Source organism: Haliotis rubra, unplaced genomic scaffold, assembly GCF_003918875.1.
Source record: "Haliotis rubra isolate DU_JTF1 unplaced genomic scaffold, ASM391887v1 Scf325, whole genome shotgun sequence".
NCBI classification, from domain to species: domain Eukaryota; kingdom Metazoa; phylum Mollusca; class Gastropoda; order Lepetellida; family Haliotidae; genus Haliotis; species Haliotis rubra.
The window spans coordinates 142,470-159,544 of NW_025766997.1; the positions used below are offsets into that span (position 1 = coordinate 142,470).

General features: G+C 37.8%; 1 protein-coding gene across 1 annotated transcript in view; it reads left to right on the plus strand.

Annotated features, from left to right (window-relative positions):
• Positions 1-2,222: 2,222 nt before the first annotated feature.
• Positions 2,223-17,075, plus strand: part of LOC124283943 — a 36,504-nt gene continuing 21,651 nt past the window's right edge. The window contains exons 1-6 of the mRNA XM_046719981.1: positions 2,223-2,454; positions 9,344-9,545; positions 13,516-13,601; positions 14,278-14,406; positions 15,226-15,300; positions 16,651-16,792. Coding sequence (XP_046575937.1) covers positions 9,414-9,545; positions 13,516-13,601; positions 14,278-14,406; positions 15,226-15,300; positions 16,651-16,792 — 564 coding nt within the window. The 5' untranslated portion in view covers positions 2,223-2,454; positions 9,344-9,413. The remainder of the gene's footprint in view (positions 2,455-9,343; positions 9,546-13,515; positions 13,602-14,277; positions 14,407-15,225; positions 15,301-16,650; positions 16,793-17,075) is intronic.

Consider the following 17,075-nt stretch of genomic DNA (forward strand, 5'->3'; position numbering starts at 1 on the left):
AGACTACCGCCAGTCGCCATAACGCCCCCCATGAAACACTCATGCCGCCCCCATGCCACTATAGCAATTAGCCCATGCAGAACAATAATTTACAATCACCCATCAGTTATCTCCCCTTGCGGATATTTCCAAAATTGGAAATCTCACATTTCCAAAATTGGAAATTTTTGGAAACATCATCTTTCCAAAATTGGAAATGTCTTGGAAACATCATCTTTCCAAAATTGGAAATGTCTTGGAAACATCATCTTTCCAAGACATTTCCAAGCTTGTAAATGTGGATTTTTTTCCAGTGTCTAGTCATGTAATAAGTCCCGTGTGTCGCACTACACAACAACCAGCCTATTTATAGCTCTTACACAGTTCTCGAGCTTTCTAGCAAAGCTAGGCTCCCTCACTATCCCTCAAAACATTAGGCGATTTTGTGAACATACGACCGGAAGTAAAAACAAAATAAAGCCAGCCAAGGGAGGCAACTCTGATTTGCTATCAAAAAGGCTTACCGCCTTTGACCATATATGATGCGAGATGCGAGCCAAAACCCACACTCAAAACTTTACATATTGTTACCCTTAATAATTATCATTTAATCGATGTGATATTACAAATTACAAAAAACACACTCTCATAACAGTCAGCCCGAAGTTTGTCTTGAATCTGGGCATTCTGGAGCTTGTCTCGAACTTGCATTCGAAGATAGGTGTAGGCCTGATCTTCCACAAGATGCTCAATAACTCCTCCCCCCTGTAAGTTATTATTATTATCATTATCATTAAAATACATGTACATGCTTTCTATGAGAGTGATGTACGCTTATGCCTACTTTGTCATTGTTCTCTTGTTTCGTTTATTCCAATCAGGGCAGAGCAGACTCATATGCATAAAGAGAGTCAGTGAGTGTGTATGGTTTTACGGTGCTTTTAGCAATATTTCAGCAATATCACGGCGGGGGACACCAGAACTTGACTTCATACATTGTACCCACTTGGGGAATCGAACCCGAGTCTTCAGAGTGCCGAGCGAACGCTTTAACCGTTAGGCTACCCCACAGCCCCTGTTAATGCATAAACAGACAAACCAGAAAACATAAATGACTAACTGAGTATGGTTTTATGCCGCTTTTAGCAATCTTCAAGCAGTATCACGACGGGGGACACCAAAAATGGCCTTCACACATTGTACCAATGTCGAAAACATACACTAAACGCCAAAAGAAACGTTACCCTCATTACTTAATTACGGAGGTACCTATCTTCAGCTGGCTTTGTGATGCGTGGACGTCCCCTTTTTGTTCTGTCTACGGTGACCTCAGTCTATCTGAAGCCCTGAATACGACTTACAACCGTGATACGGTGGCATCCGAGGGCTTGGCAACAGAATAGTATGTCGACCCCCACCTGCAACATCCAAAGGGCTCTTTCTTTCTCTTCAGCTGTTAATCGTCGCATATTTCTCGTACTTGTGTATCATATCATCTTTTCTAGGCTCTCTTCAGTCCCCATAGAATCATTCTATATGTGAAATGGATGTAAATACTGCTTGAATATTGCTGCGTTTTGCTATTGCTATGTGTAAACAGAAAATGGAAAAATGTTACTTTGCAAGCAAACATGGTAACAAAGCTCATTGAAGATGTTCCTAAACATTTTTTCACAATATCAACTTGTTTTCATGAGTGCAAATCAGCAGAAAATGTTTTAAAAGACTGAAATCATAGGAATGATTATTTTCCAATTGTACACACTCTACAACAGTTGTTTCTTGTTTTAATAGTTGAAAAATGGTGATATTAAATGGTTTATCTTTGTCCCAAAGCAGGATTTTATTTCAACCTTTCTTTTGGACATCTAAATCACTGTAGTTGGTATATTTCAACATGGACGAAAATACTACAACTCAACTCTTCTGAAAAAGATGCATTTCATCTAAATATGAATGCATTTCAGAATTAGTTTCCGTGATTTGCATAAAGCTGTGTTGTTAAGCTTTCTTGTAAACTAATTCCTTCTAACATATCTTTGATAGTTTTTAAGTAATTCATAAAAGTATGAGGGTAACGTTTCTTTTGGTGTATAGTGTATATGAGATGACATACATCAAATGCATACTTAATAGAAAAGGAATACGTGGAGGGGCGAGACCGGTAAACGACCCGGGAACATATCTGAACTTGCAATGCTGCTCTATTCGGGATTTGTACTTGATTATCGGAGCATGTCGGCCTCTTGTCAATAGAAACCTTGCTAATAGAATACTACACCTCCAGAAATGGTTGAGACGTCATTGTGACACTCGCTAAAGGTAGCGTCCCACACTCATGGTTAGATACATTACAACGAGTTAAAGAATGTTCTTGAAAAGCGTATGAGGCGACGCCTGTGAATACCTACCCTGATCAAGACTATCGAAAGATCTAGGCTCATCGCCATACGTGGCGCTACTTTTGTGAATGAGGTTAGTTGTACTTGCTTCCTCTTGTTTTGTTAATGATCATAACTTCTTAATAATCTTTGTAATATTAACGTTGTATCTGCAGTTGTCCCTTGTTGTTCCAACACGGGATTGTTTATGTGTGCAAGGACGAATATGGAAAATCGGTGTGAGTGTATAATACATACATACATACTAACATTTGTATAGCGCCGATATCCAGCTCAGCTCAGCTGCTCAAAGGCGCTTTGTTTTTCCCTCGTTCACTGGATGTCAATATAATGAGTTAAGCCAGGCTTGGTTGTCGGAATCATTCTTTCTAATATGTGGGGCGGTGGGGTAGCCTAATGGTTAAAGCGTTGGCTCGTCACGCCGAAGACCCGGGTTCGAATCCCCACATGGGTACAATGTGTGAAGCCCATTTCTGGTGTCCCCCGCCGTGATGTTGCTGGAATATTGCTAAAAGCGGCGTAAAACCAAACTCAGTCAGTCAGTCAGTCTTTCTAATATTTTCTCTCAACTGCTTGTTTCTGTGTATTGGCAACACAACATATGTAGTGACATTACAAAGCACTTGACATTGGACATATCAGGTACCATTATCGGAATTATCTATGTTTTATGTACTTGCTAATTTTACCCTCCCCTATTAGAATGTAGGGGGGCGGTAGGGTAGCCTAGTGGTTAAGGCGTTCGCTCGTCACGCCGAAGACCCGGGTTCGATTCCCCACATGGGTACAATGTGTTAAGCCCATTTCTGGTGTCACCCGCCGTGATATTGCTGGAATATTGCTAAAAGCGGCGTAAAACCAAACTCACTGACTCACTAGAATGTAGGGTATCGTACATTGTTTTGTTTGCGGAAATTTCCTTGCCAAGTTAAAGGGGAGTCTTAACTCCATAAAACTAGTTCCTTCTGCGTTTTGCGTCTATTTCATTGTCCAAGAGGATTCTTTTAGAGATAGACCCTCGCGGTTACTTCGTGCTATGTTAACCCAGTCGAGGTTATTCCCTCATTAGAGAGTTGAGTTCATTCATTCCCATGTGTTAATTGGTAGCAGCTGACTTAACTGTCTGTGCATCTTGACTGAAAAGCTTAGAACCATTATTACTTTCAGGGGTATCTTCTCGTTATGACTACTCTCAATATGACTACTCCCACTTTGCCTACTAATGAACATAAACATATAATGGAGCACCCCTGCACTTAATAATGCACTGTACTTGTATAGCTGATTACTCCCAGTTTGACTACTCCCAAAATGACTACTCCCACTTTGCCTACTAATGAACATAAACATATAATGGAGCACCCCTACACTTAATAATGCACTGTACCTGTATAGTTGATTACTCCCAGTTTGACTACTCTCAATATGACTACTCCCACTTTGCCTACTAATGAACATAAACATATAATGGAGCACCCCTGCACTTAATAATGCACTGTACTTGTATAGCTGATTACTCCCAGTTTGACTACTCCCAAACTGACTACTCCCACTTTGCCTACTAATGAACATAAACATATAATGGAGCACCCCTACACTTCATAATGCACTGTACCTGTATAGTTGATTACTCCCAGTTTGACTACTCTCAATATGACTACTCCCACTTTGCCTACTAATGAACATAAACATAGAATGGAGCACCCCTGCACTTAATAATGCACTGTACCTGTATAGCTGATTACTCCCAGTTTGACTACTCTCAATATGACTACTCCCACTTTGCCTACTAATGAACATAAACATATAATGGAGCACCCCTACACTTCATAATGCACTGTACCTGTATAGTTGATTACTCCCAGTTTGACTACTCTCAATATGACTACTACCACTTTGCCTATTAATGAACATAAACATATAATGGAGCACCCCTGCACTTCATAATGCACTGTACCTGTATAGTTGATTACTCCCAGTTTGACTACTCTCAATATGACTACTCCCACTTTGCCTACTAATGAACATAAACATATAATGGAGCACCCCTGCACTTAATAATGCACTGTACCTGTATAGCTGATTACTCCCAGTTTGACTACTCTCAATATGACTACTCCCACTTTGCCTACTAATGAACATAAACATATAATGGAGCACCCCTACACTTCATAATGCACTGTAGCTGTATAGCTGATTACTCCCGCTTTGTCTACTCTTTGAAATAAACCTATTAGGGAGACTCCCAGGGACTACCCGTATTTGAATCATTAGAAGCCAAGTGAACAGGCATCTTGTGACCATTCATTGTTTGTTTTGATATTAATTACACCACTGTGTAAAGGGTAGGGGAAGTACTTGGTTATCTGGATGACCTGTAGCGTTGCCTCAGGAGAAAGAGCAAAGTATATTTTACTTTCTAAGAATACATTTATTTTGTTGCTACGTTTAGCTAGAGTAGCAAGTTTTAACACGTTTGGGCGTACATAAAGAATGGTGACAACCGTTTCTTTTCTATATTCGTAAAGTAATCACAACTCAAACGTGTATGAGGGTCATTCTCACTTACCCAGCAGCTTTTGTCTTTAGGGTCCCAGTTCACTGGAGCCAGATAATCCCCTACAACAAAAGGTGGGCTTTTTATTTTGTTCTCTGTGGTATTTGGTCACCTGTGATATCTAGTCACTGTGTTGTATGATCCTGTAAACTATGAAACCTTTACATTAAGGAATAAGTTTGACAGAATATTGATCGAACACTTTTATTTTTACATGACACATATCAATAATTTACATCGCTTTATATCCATGTTATATAAACATATATTTTATATACATCTTATATACATCATATTAAATACATCTTAAATTTATTTTTAACAATAGTGCTTTATGCTGACAAGATTATTAGATATATATATTTGTCTAATGATGGATAATTACAATACTAGTTTGGTAGGAATGAATTTCTTACATTACTTAAACATGGACAATATAACATGAAGTGAAGTTCATCTCCTATTGTGTTCTTACACAGTGTACATAATCTTTCTTCTTTAATAATATTATACCATCTACCTGTTTCTATTTAAAGTTTATGGTTACAAGTTCTAATATAGGTAAGCCAAATGCGTACATTTAATGGGAGATGTAATAGATAACTTTCAAGGTATGGATATATCTTAAACATATTATAATAGTGGCCTTTAGTAGATTTCGATTTACATTCGTTCCAGTGTTGATAAAACTGGTTACATAATATAGACTTAAGGTTACTTTTAAGCCAAATCTTACTTGTACAGGTTTGAGACATCCATATATAGTTTAAGCCAGAACATTCCAAAATTGTTTTAACAACACTGATAAGAGTTGATCGAACACTTTTATTTTTACATGACACATATCAATAATTTACATCGCTTTATATCCATGTTATATAAACATATATTTTATATACATCTTATATACATCATATTAAATACATCTTAAATACTCTTATATACATCACCTTAAATACATCTTATGTACATCATCTTATATACACATCAGTTCCATACACTACAAATTACACATAAGTACCCGGTGAGATGAGATGCACAATCTGTGTACTGAGTCACAGACAAATCACCAGCTTGAAATCTGGTCTTGAAGGTGGCAAGTCGACTGTCCACCTCAATGTAGACTTGAATGAATGAATGGTTTATTCTCATGAAGATCACGCAATAGTGACATAGAGAAAAATACAAATGTACAGATTTGTTTCATGGGAGCATACGTAGTCCGGTTTTCACATAGTTGCTTATTTTTAACAATAGTGCTTTATGCTGACAAGATTATTAGATATATATATTTGTCTAATGATGGATAATTACAATACTAGTTTGGTAGGAATGAATTTCTTACATTACTTAAACATGGACAATATAACATGAAGTGAAGTTCATCTCCTATTGTGTTCTTACACAGTGTACATAATCTTTCTTCTTTAATAATATTATACCATCTACCTGTTTCTATTTAAAGTTTATGGTTACAAGTTCTAATATAGGTAAGCCAAATGCGTACATTTAATGGGAGATGTAATAGATAACTTTCAAGGTATGGATATATCTTAAACATATTATAATAGTGGCCTTTAGTAGATTTCGATTTACATTCGTTCCAGTGTTGATAAAACTGGTTACATAATATAGACTTAAGGTTACTTTTAAGCCAAATCTTACTTGTACAGGTTTGAGACATCCATATATAGTTTAAGCCAGAACATTCCAAAATTGTTTTAACAACACTGATAAGAGGTAAATATATGTTTGGGTCATTCGTTTTCATTGTAAACATGATCCGATATAAAATACTAGACAATGTGCCAGTTGATGAGATTAGTTTGCACCAATATGAAATGATTCTAACCTTTATAAGGATATCTGTTGGATATCTTCCCAGTTCACCATATATCATATAATCTGGTGTTGATTGCTGAACTTTTAATATATATTTACCAAATTTTAAATGAACCCTTTCTAAGATAGTACTCTTCTCGAACCCCCAGACTTCTGAGCCGTATAACACAATTGGCTGCACAAGGTGATCGAACACTTTTATTTTTACATGACACATTTCAATAATTTACATCGCTTTATATCCATGTTATATAAACATACATATTATATACATCTTAAATACTCTTATACACATCACCTTAAATACATCTTATGTACATCATCTTATATACACATCAGTTCATACACTACAAATTACACATAAGTACCCGGTGAGATGAGAATGCACAATCTGTGTACTCAGTCACAGACAAATCACCAGCTTGAAATCTGGTCTTGAAGGTGGCAAGTCGACTGTCCACCTCAATGTAGACAGGTGGCTAATTAGGTGAGCTAGGCCCGTGAGCTAATCCTCCAGCTTGCGGGACCATATCTCACAGGGATGAACAGTATTTGCACAATCAAGCAAACATAACTGTTAATCCACCTAAGCTGCTGGGTGAACGAGACGACCCCGTACAATACATAATAGTATCAAATGTTTACATGCACTAAGGACATAAAGCATTACTCGAGATAACATTTTGTGAAGGAAGATGTCAGAACTAAACGTTATATCCTTGTCCCGGACTTTAGAAACAGAGCTTTTATATCCCAGATACATCATATTCGTCGTTACTTTATATTGTTTAACACAGTTAAAACGAAGGTATAAATGCATAAGTCGTTGACGTAGAACTTGAAGCCCATTTAATACAATTATTGCTAAAGGTGTAGTGTGAGCACACAACAATTATCAACTTTGTTGGAACATTAACTGTACAAGTGTATGATCGTATTGTTTGAGTTTCATCTATTTGAATTATATTAACCTTTATTTATCATATCACTTAACATATGATGCCTCAAGATATTTATGTAAAAATATGCAATAACAGTTCCTGTTTTCTATTTGAAACCTGTATGTTGATTATTAACATCAGCTTTGACAATGTAGCATATGTTATATTTGGGATTGCACTTTCTTCGAACCCACACCTTCAGAGGATGGGACTCAACCCAACAAAAGTACTAGAATTTGTACTTTACTAAGAAAGTGCAATCCAAAATATAACATGTTACATTTGACCACTTTCTAAATGGCATTATGTATTCAAAACTTTGACAATGTTCCCAACCTATGATTTCTTTTAGCATGTGAATACTCGAGTATTATAGTCTGAAATAAAACAATTCGTTTCTGTTGAAATGTGTTGGCCCCAATATATGTGACTCATACATCTGTCTAAGTAGCAGATATTTCTAAAACATAGATGCGTATGCATGTATATAGATTGTGACTGGAACTGAAAGGTAAGAACATTCCTGGTATTGTATATGCTGATAAACACTTGTGTGTTAATATCTGGATTTGACCTAACAGTTAATAATGAAGTAAGGTGCCTGACATGTGTGACGAACATTCCCTGCCTCCGTTACATTTTGCCTCCATCTCATTCTGCTGCTTTCTGTTTGTGTCTACATTTCTCTATTACAGTTTATTCTACCTTTGTCTAATCCAGCCTACATCCCGATCTGCCGTCTTCTTATTGTTCCTACAACTCATTGGTCCTCCATCTTATTCAGACGAAATTTCGATTAACCTACTTCCCATTCTCCCTGCATCGTCTTCTCCCAACGTCTTATTTTGCCTACATCTCCTTGTGCTTAAATCTCATTCACTGCCTACATCTCGTTTAACAAACTTCCCATTCTCCCTGCATCGTCTTCTCCCAACGTCTTATTTTGCCTACATCTCCTTGTGCTTAAATCTCATTCACTGTCTACATCTCGTTTAACAAACTTCCCATTCTCCCTGCATTGTCTTCTCCCAACGTCTTATTTTGCCTACATCTCCTTCTGCTTAAATCTCATCACTGCCTACATCTCGTTTAACAAACATCCCATTCTCCCTGCATCGTCTTCTCCCAACGTCTTATTTTGCCTACATCTCCTTCTGCTTAAATCTCATTCACTGCCTACATCTCCTTCTGCTCAAATCTCATTCACTGCCTACATCTCCTTCTGCTTAAATCTCATTCACTGCCTACATCTCCTTCTGCTTAAATCTCATTCACTGCCTACATCTCCTTCTGCTTAAATCTCATTCACTGCTTGCATCTCCTTCTGCTTAAATCTCATTCACTGCCTACATCTCGTTTAACAAACTTCTCATTCTGCCCACATCTGGAGGAGCCTACTTTAATCTGAAAGCAATTGAAGGAAGCAAACATGCTATTTGTAACGTAAACAACGATATCAAGAAATATTATGTTCATTCAATCCAAGCCATCCGAGTTTTTAAGATTAAATAGCCAAAGGCCATATTTAATTTTACAGTTAAGCGCAACTGTTCCTCGCGATCGGCCATGCGTACTGCTGAAATGGGTGTCGTTGTGAGTGATGGTATATGCTACTTTTACAGTAATTGGACTTCACTTTGAAAAGAGTGGTTTGGAACAAGTGGTCTTCACTTGGACACTAAAGTTTCCAAGATGTCGAGGATTACTTTTCGGCGCTTTGTCCTCGTCACGGCGTTGGTGATTTTGATGACGTTCATATGGACATATAGGAAAAATATGAAACTGGATTTAGATGATTCTCCAAGGAACGCAGCAGTGATTGGTGTAAGTATATCCTGTCATGATAGTGTCATTCAAACAGATAATGTATGTCAATTACTATTGCACTATAGTTAATTACGCATTATTGTTTTGCTTGTGCACCCATTCACGAAACACTAATGCATATATTATGCTGATACATGAATATATTACAATGTATTTGAATTTCAGACCAGCTGAATGAGAGATGAATGGAATGGAGGTTAACCTTGATAGCGTCTCATACATAACCAGGAGGTCTCATAACGAGACAAGCATCTCTGAAGGCAGTACTAGTATGTTCTATATACTCACAATATGTGATTGACACACCCTGTACTGAAGACCAGATGTGTAGTCAGATACATGTGCTGTCAGGCATGGTTATTGGGAGTTGAATTACACAACTCGTACAACGGGTATTGACACACCCTGTACATGTGTAGTCAGATACCTGTGCTGTCACACGTGGTAAATGGGAGTGGAATTGTACTTTATTCATACTGAAGGCCACGGGCCCATAGTATACAAGAACATAGTACACAATATCATAGAAAAGAATAAAATAGTCAAATCACAATATGTCATATCGCATCAAAATGTATCACATCATATAACATCGCATTACACATACTTTGTCGTATCACATCATATCATAACACCCCATATTACATCATGTCATATCATACCATGTATCATATCATATCATATCATATCGCACCACATCATACCATATCGTAACAAATAACAATATGAGTACATACATTCTATGAATTATTATGTTTATTTCTTAGAGACAATGCTTGATAGATAAAGGTTGACAACTTACGGATAAGAACATTGTCATCAGTACTCATTAACAAAGAAAATTTCACCCTATCGGGATATACAGAATAATATCTTGGGACATTTTTTTTTCTTAACTCACAATATAATGGGCAAATTAAGAGGAAGTGATATTCATCTTCTACACAATTAAGATCACAAAATGTACAAATTCTATTTTCCCTCTCTATTTTATGATATCTCCCTGTTTCGATTGCCAAGTCATGTGAGGAACACCTAAACCGAGCAAAAGCCTTTCGAAATTTCTTGATATTTAGTGACAGCAGATAATTCTCTCTGTATATATGGGATTTAAACATTCTATAATAGAAACATTTACTTGACAATGACAGTGCTCCTACCCATTCTTGTGTATATATATCTTTGAGCCTTTGAGTAACATTATTCACAAAATTTGTATGAAAGTCAACATTTTGCCTTTGCCATACCTCCCCAAAACCTATTGTATTTAACAATTCTCGAATGTTAGTCACCCAGTTAGTCTTCCCGTTGTTATCGTACATTAACATCATATCATAACACTGTCTAGGGTATCTATCAGATGGCATATATAACAGACGTATCCAATATTTTATTATTCTAGCTTTAGCAAAAAATGTGTATGGGAAATCTTCCACAATCTCCATATACCATGGCATTAGGTGTACTTACTTTCACTCCTAAAAAATTCTTGCAAGTATATAAGTGTATTTTCTCAATTACGTCAAAATTATTGAAACCCCATACCCCTGAACCATACAATAGAATAAGAAGGGTTTTTGTATCAAATATTTTGAAAAAAGAATGATAATCAATATCTACGAGTTTGTGAATACTTTTGAGAACCCCAATAAGTACCCTTTTGGCTAGTGTGGAACAATATTTAGCATGTGCTGAAAAGCCAAGACGATTAGTGAAGTAGACTCCAAGGTATTTATATGATTGTGTGACTTGGAGCGGCTCTCCTTTATAATACCATTTTTCCGTTTTAGATAGTTTGCCCCCCATTTTTGAATACGACTATTCTAGTTTTCTCAAAATTAACAGTTAATCCTGCCTCATTGCAATAATGTTCCAACTCATGTATATGCCTTTGTAATCCAACAACAGTAGTCGCAAACAGAATCATATCATCGGCAAACAACAATAAAAACAATTGTGTCAAATAGGGATGTAACTGGATACCATGAGTACCATTTTGTTGTATTATCGAAGCAAATTCATTAATGAACATTGAGAACAGGAATGGACTCAGAATACAGCCTTGTCTAAGCCCAACATTGCAATTGAAGGTATCTGATATTTCATGATTATTTCTGATGCAAACTTTCACATTATCATATATCTTCTGTAGCAATCTATTCATCTTAGAGCTAATACCATGTTTTTGCATTACCCCCCCAAAGTTTTTCTCTCTGTATTGAATCAAACGCTTTCTTAAAATCGACAAACAAAGCATACATTTTCTTTCCCTTTGTATTTAGACACTTCTGAACAATTGAATTAAGTATAAAGATATTATCGACAGTACTGTATCCTGCCCTAAAGCCGGCTTGGGATTCATCTAGTTTATCAAAAGTATTTGCCCAAAAAAGTCAATCTCTTGTTGATAATATAGACAAAAACCTTTCCCAATATACTTAACAGATGTATACCTCTATAATTATCAACATTATTCATGTTCCCGATTCTTATGAATTGGGATAATAATTCCAATAGTCCAAGTCGATGGAAAATTACCGCTCTCTAAAATAACATTAAAAATCAACTCAAAGTAAGGTAATAAGATATCTTCAGAATATTTAATAAATTCAGGTAATATATCATCAACACCCGCTGCTTTGTTTACCTTTAAGTGTCTTATACTATCTAGAATTTCTTGTCTGGTAATAGGTGGATCTAGAATATCATTAGTCAATAGGTCAAAGTCAGTTGGTGTGCTTGTACGTACATTAGTACTCTCGTTGCCAGCACTTACTTTTTAATTGCAATGTACATTCACGTGACACAAAAATAAACTATTTTGTCTGTCTTTTTGTCTGACTAACCATCAAAGTTTGTAGGAAATCGTGTGACAGCGTATCTCAATATTCAATCACTTCCTTCTTCATATCCTCAATATGTCTAGTCCTTTTTGGTTTATTCTGTCCTTCATTAGTCCCCACACATTCTCAATAGGGCTACGATATGGGCTTTAGCTGGGCTACACAACATTTGAACAGTTTTGTCCCATAACCACTGTTTTCTGTAGCACAGAGTGTGTTTTGAGTCGTTATCATGCTGGGTAATCCAATTATCTTCATACAGTGTTCGGGCCGTTCAAGAGTTGCCACCCATATTGTGTACCTTACTACAAAATGTAACACCTATTTTAAAATTATCAATATTAGGAAACAAAGATTTTCTCAATAATTTCTGGGAAAACTGTATGCTATTTCCGGATTCACCAAAGGAGGAAACATCTTAAACCTGAATCACTTCAGATTACCCTCAACAACATAACTGGAATATTGATCATATCTCAAATTAACTGACCAGGATGTGAATTGCATAATATCAATTTCCAGCAATAATAACCATTGTGACTGACACTCTGTGGTGAAGGCCAGGGTCTAGATTTCCGAAGCTCTCTTAGCTTAAGATAGTCGTAACCTCATGGGTAGTCGCATCTGTCTTTGTCTTAGGCTATTTTCGAAACTATCGTAAAACTTAAGATATCTTAGCTAAGATCATTATCTAAGATAGGTATATACTTGTCGTAACTAAGGTTGCGCGCACTTACACCTTATTCACGTCTGTTATATTTACATAGGGGAATTCCGTGACGTCATCGGGGATTCCCTGGATACGGTTTACGACAGCTGTCGTATCTAGCTTGACCTTACGACGGATTTACGAGCGTTTCGAAAATCTCTCTTATGGTCGCGCTAAGATTATCTTAACTGTACGACCTGTCTTAGTTATGAGAGCTTCGAAAATCTAGGCCCTGTGTAATTTGATACCAGTACTATGACGAATGGTCAATGGGAATGAATGTCATCCACCGCTGCTTCTCTCCGTATCTGATTTTGATGGACAACTCTTGAAAGCCACTGATCCCTATCATATAGATAACGGAATGAGCAAATATGTTGACCGGTTTTGTCACTTTCTTCCTTTGATATTTCAGAATCCAGTGCCAGCAGGCCAGCCCATGCCCACGCTGCAGGTGCTGAAGACGTTGGACAGACGACAGCTGTCACAGATATACCACAAGTAAACACGAATAAATAATAAACTTTGATTACCTGGAACTCATGCAAATACCAGCGTGTGTGTCTTTTTCCAGTTTGATCGGAAAAGATAGTGATAGTGACCACGTTCTACTATTTTCACAGGTCTTAGGATAGTACTTGGTTGACACGTGTCATCGTACTCACTCACTCACTCACTCACGCACGCACGCACTCACTCACTCACTCACTCACTCACTCACTCACTCACTCACTCACTCACTCACTACTCAAACCTGCCAAGGGTCACATTGTGTTTAATGCATGACCAGTTACGACTAAGCCACGGATGTATGTTTTAGTGGCACGCGTGTGATATATGATCATACGATACAGATATACACATTGCACCTTGGTTCTGTAAGCTTAAGAGATACTGGTCAACGATTTTGCCCGATGCTCGTTAACAAATATTATTTCCCGTATTCAAACGATCATGCTCAAGATGTATTTGAAAGGCAAACAGAAAACATTCAATCCCCTCAAATCAGTAATACAACGTCAACGTCAGAGGAACACGTTTCAAATGAAATTGTCCGAACCAACGCATGGATAAACGAGTTATGGGATAAGATGGACAGGATTAATATCCTGTTTAAACTGATGTTCCCAAGGAGCTAAAGGGATTTGCGTAAATAATTCAATGGATTTCTATTCAGCTATGTGAACAGCGTTCAGATGTCGTGTAAGAACATGGTCAGGCGTGGCAACATCGGTGACGGTGGCTGGAACGTTTGTGAAGACCCTCCATACGGAATGAAGACACCCTGTAATATTTATTCATTTGGGTAGGTCCTCTGTCATATATGGCCAAAATTGATCAAATTATTCATGTTAGAATTGCCCTTGTCTGGTGACAAGCTTCGATGACTAGTTACGTCAGTACTTGATTATCATCGATATTGTAATGAACTACCAATAATTCTAATTGTAGTGTATAGTTCCAGTATATTCTTTCAAATGCCACAAGGGTCGGTTGGGTAGCCTAGTGGTTAAGGCATTCACTCGTTCACCGAAGACCCGGGTTCGATTCCCCACATGGGCACAATATTTGAAGCCCATTTCTGGTGTTCCCCGCTGATATTGCTGGAATATTGCAAAAAAGCGGCGTAAAACTAAACTCACTCACTCACTCCAAATACCACCATTCTGATTACCCTTCGAATGAAATCACGACTGACTATGTATGGAGTGTATTCTCCTAATCAGTTCCACCTTACATCTTCAAATGGGCTTCACACATTGTAGCCATGTGGGGAATCGAACCCGGGTCTTCGGCATGACGAGCGGACGCTTTAGCCACTAGGCCACTATTGTGACGGACTGCCAATAATTCTAATTGAATAACCACCAGCAGGCTCACACTTTCAGCGACGTGTGTGTGTTTTGTTATAAAATATGAAATATAGGTATTGTAAGTTAGGGAGCCTTGAGGTTCGAGTTTTCGCACCTCACTCAGAACATGATTTGTGTATTCCTCGGAGAACATGGTCACGTTGTTCCACTGTGTGTATGTGCGTGCGTGCGTGCGTGCGTGCGTGCGTGCGTGCGTGCGTGCGTGCGAGTGTAAACTTTTCTCCTGATCAGTTCCACCGTACATCTTTCAGGATCAACTACGACTGGAGCTTCGACGACGCAGTAGCGACAGCATCCGGCTGCCATGTCCACTCGTATGATCCAAGGTGTGTGCTTTCATAAATACGGGACCAAATGACAGATTTTACTATTTTACTTTTGAAACACAGGCCTAACATTACTAGTTTTCAGCGCTGTTTTCATATAAAAACTGTACCCTCGAAAGTTGAGCTCATCGTATATTGCCGTGTGCACATGCACTTTGTCATGAATCAAATGTTTATACCTCTGTAAATATTTGTTTATGTTGGATTCCCGATGCATCCCTTTTAATTGTAAGAGATACTGAATATTTTTAATCCTTCCCAACTTTACTTGAGTTTACAAGAATTTATACATTAGGAAATTTTCGAATGTGTTCATGCCTTGGAATGTTATGTATAGTTCCGGATATCAAGGGTGTGTATTGCAACTGCTTGTATATATTCATATTACAGATACTGAAACAAGATAGTTACAGTTGTTTCAACGATGTGAAATATTGGGTTTACATTGCTTAATTTTCACATTTGCTGATACCCTTGGCATCAAGGCTCAAATGACCTTTTGAAGCTCATACTGCTTAAGGTCTGGCTAAGCGAATTAGTGGTATGCATGTGGTGTGCGTGTTTCCATTTGGTCACTATACTTCAACCTTGTCATTTCTTTGGATGTTAGCGGAAAAGTGGGGAAAACATCTCCAGATAATGAGTGTGTGAGTTTAGTTTTACGCCGCACTCAGCAATATTCCAGCTATATGGCGGCGGTCTGTAAATAATCGAGTCTGCACCAGACAATCCAGTGATCAACAACACGAGCATCGATCTGCGCAATTGGGAACCGATGGCATGTGTCAACCAAGCCAGTGAGCCTGGCCACCTGATCCCGTTAGTCGCCTCTTACGACAAGCATGGGTTACTGAAGGTTCATTCTAACCCGGACCTTCACGGGTTACCTTGGAAGACTACAGTGTTCTCATACTGTTGGATTTTCAATTTCTTCACTGGACATGCGCAGTTGATCAAAGATCAGTAGACTGTATATAATAACATTTTTCGAAAATGCATACATGCATGCACGCACGCACACACACACATACACCGTTGGTAGTTCATGATCCCCAACTAATTTCAAGTGTATATTATAAAACTGTGTTTCATACCTCGTTAGGATGAGAAAGCCACAATAACTCGGTGCGCCTAGTGGCTGCAAGAGTTGCATACTCCCGAGGGAGTTGAGATTGATAATGCGATGTGCCGTTGAGATTGGCATCCGATGATCGAGGGAAAAAATACCAGCGCCTTGAGCATGCACCAGTGCGTGGATAAGTGCGCCATATAAATATCCTATAATAATGTGTATTCGTTGTTAATGTGTTTCATATGATGTTATGTGTATTCGTTGTTAATGTGTTTCAGCATGACAAAAGTATCAGACCACGACAGGAGAAGTAACATTCATTTCCATAGAACAGGCCTTAATTCTACCGACACCTCAAACATCAAGGGTTGGCGAATGCGAACTTTTTCATCAATTATAAAGGAAAATAACCACACACAGGTAGGTCGGATGTATATATTTTAATGTAGTAATCAACAAGCGCGTGCAGTGAAATTTCATTTTCACACGTACAAGTCGCACACATGGCTATTCTACCAGCAAGTGGTCCTCCCTCGTAAGAAATAGCGAAAAGTGCCAACAAAATAATGAACGTTTGTTAACTCAACTTTTTTATTCGGGTGTCCAAAATTATGAGACAAATCATCAGAGTTGGTCTGTCGATTTCATGCGACTGTGCAAAAATTTGGTTTTGTTGCATTTATCAGTTTTTGTGTAAGTGAGC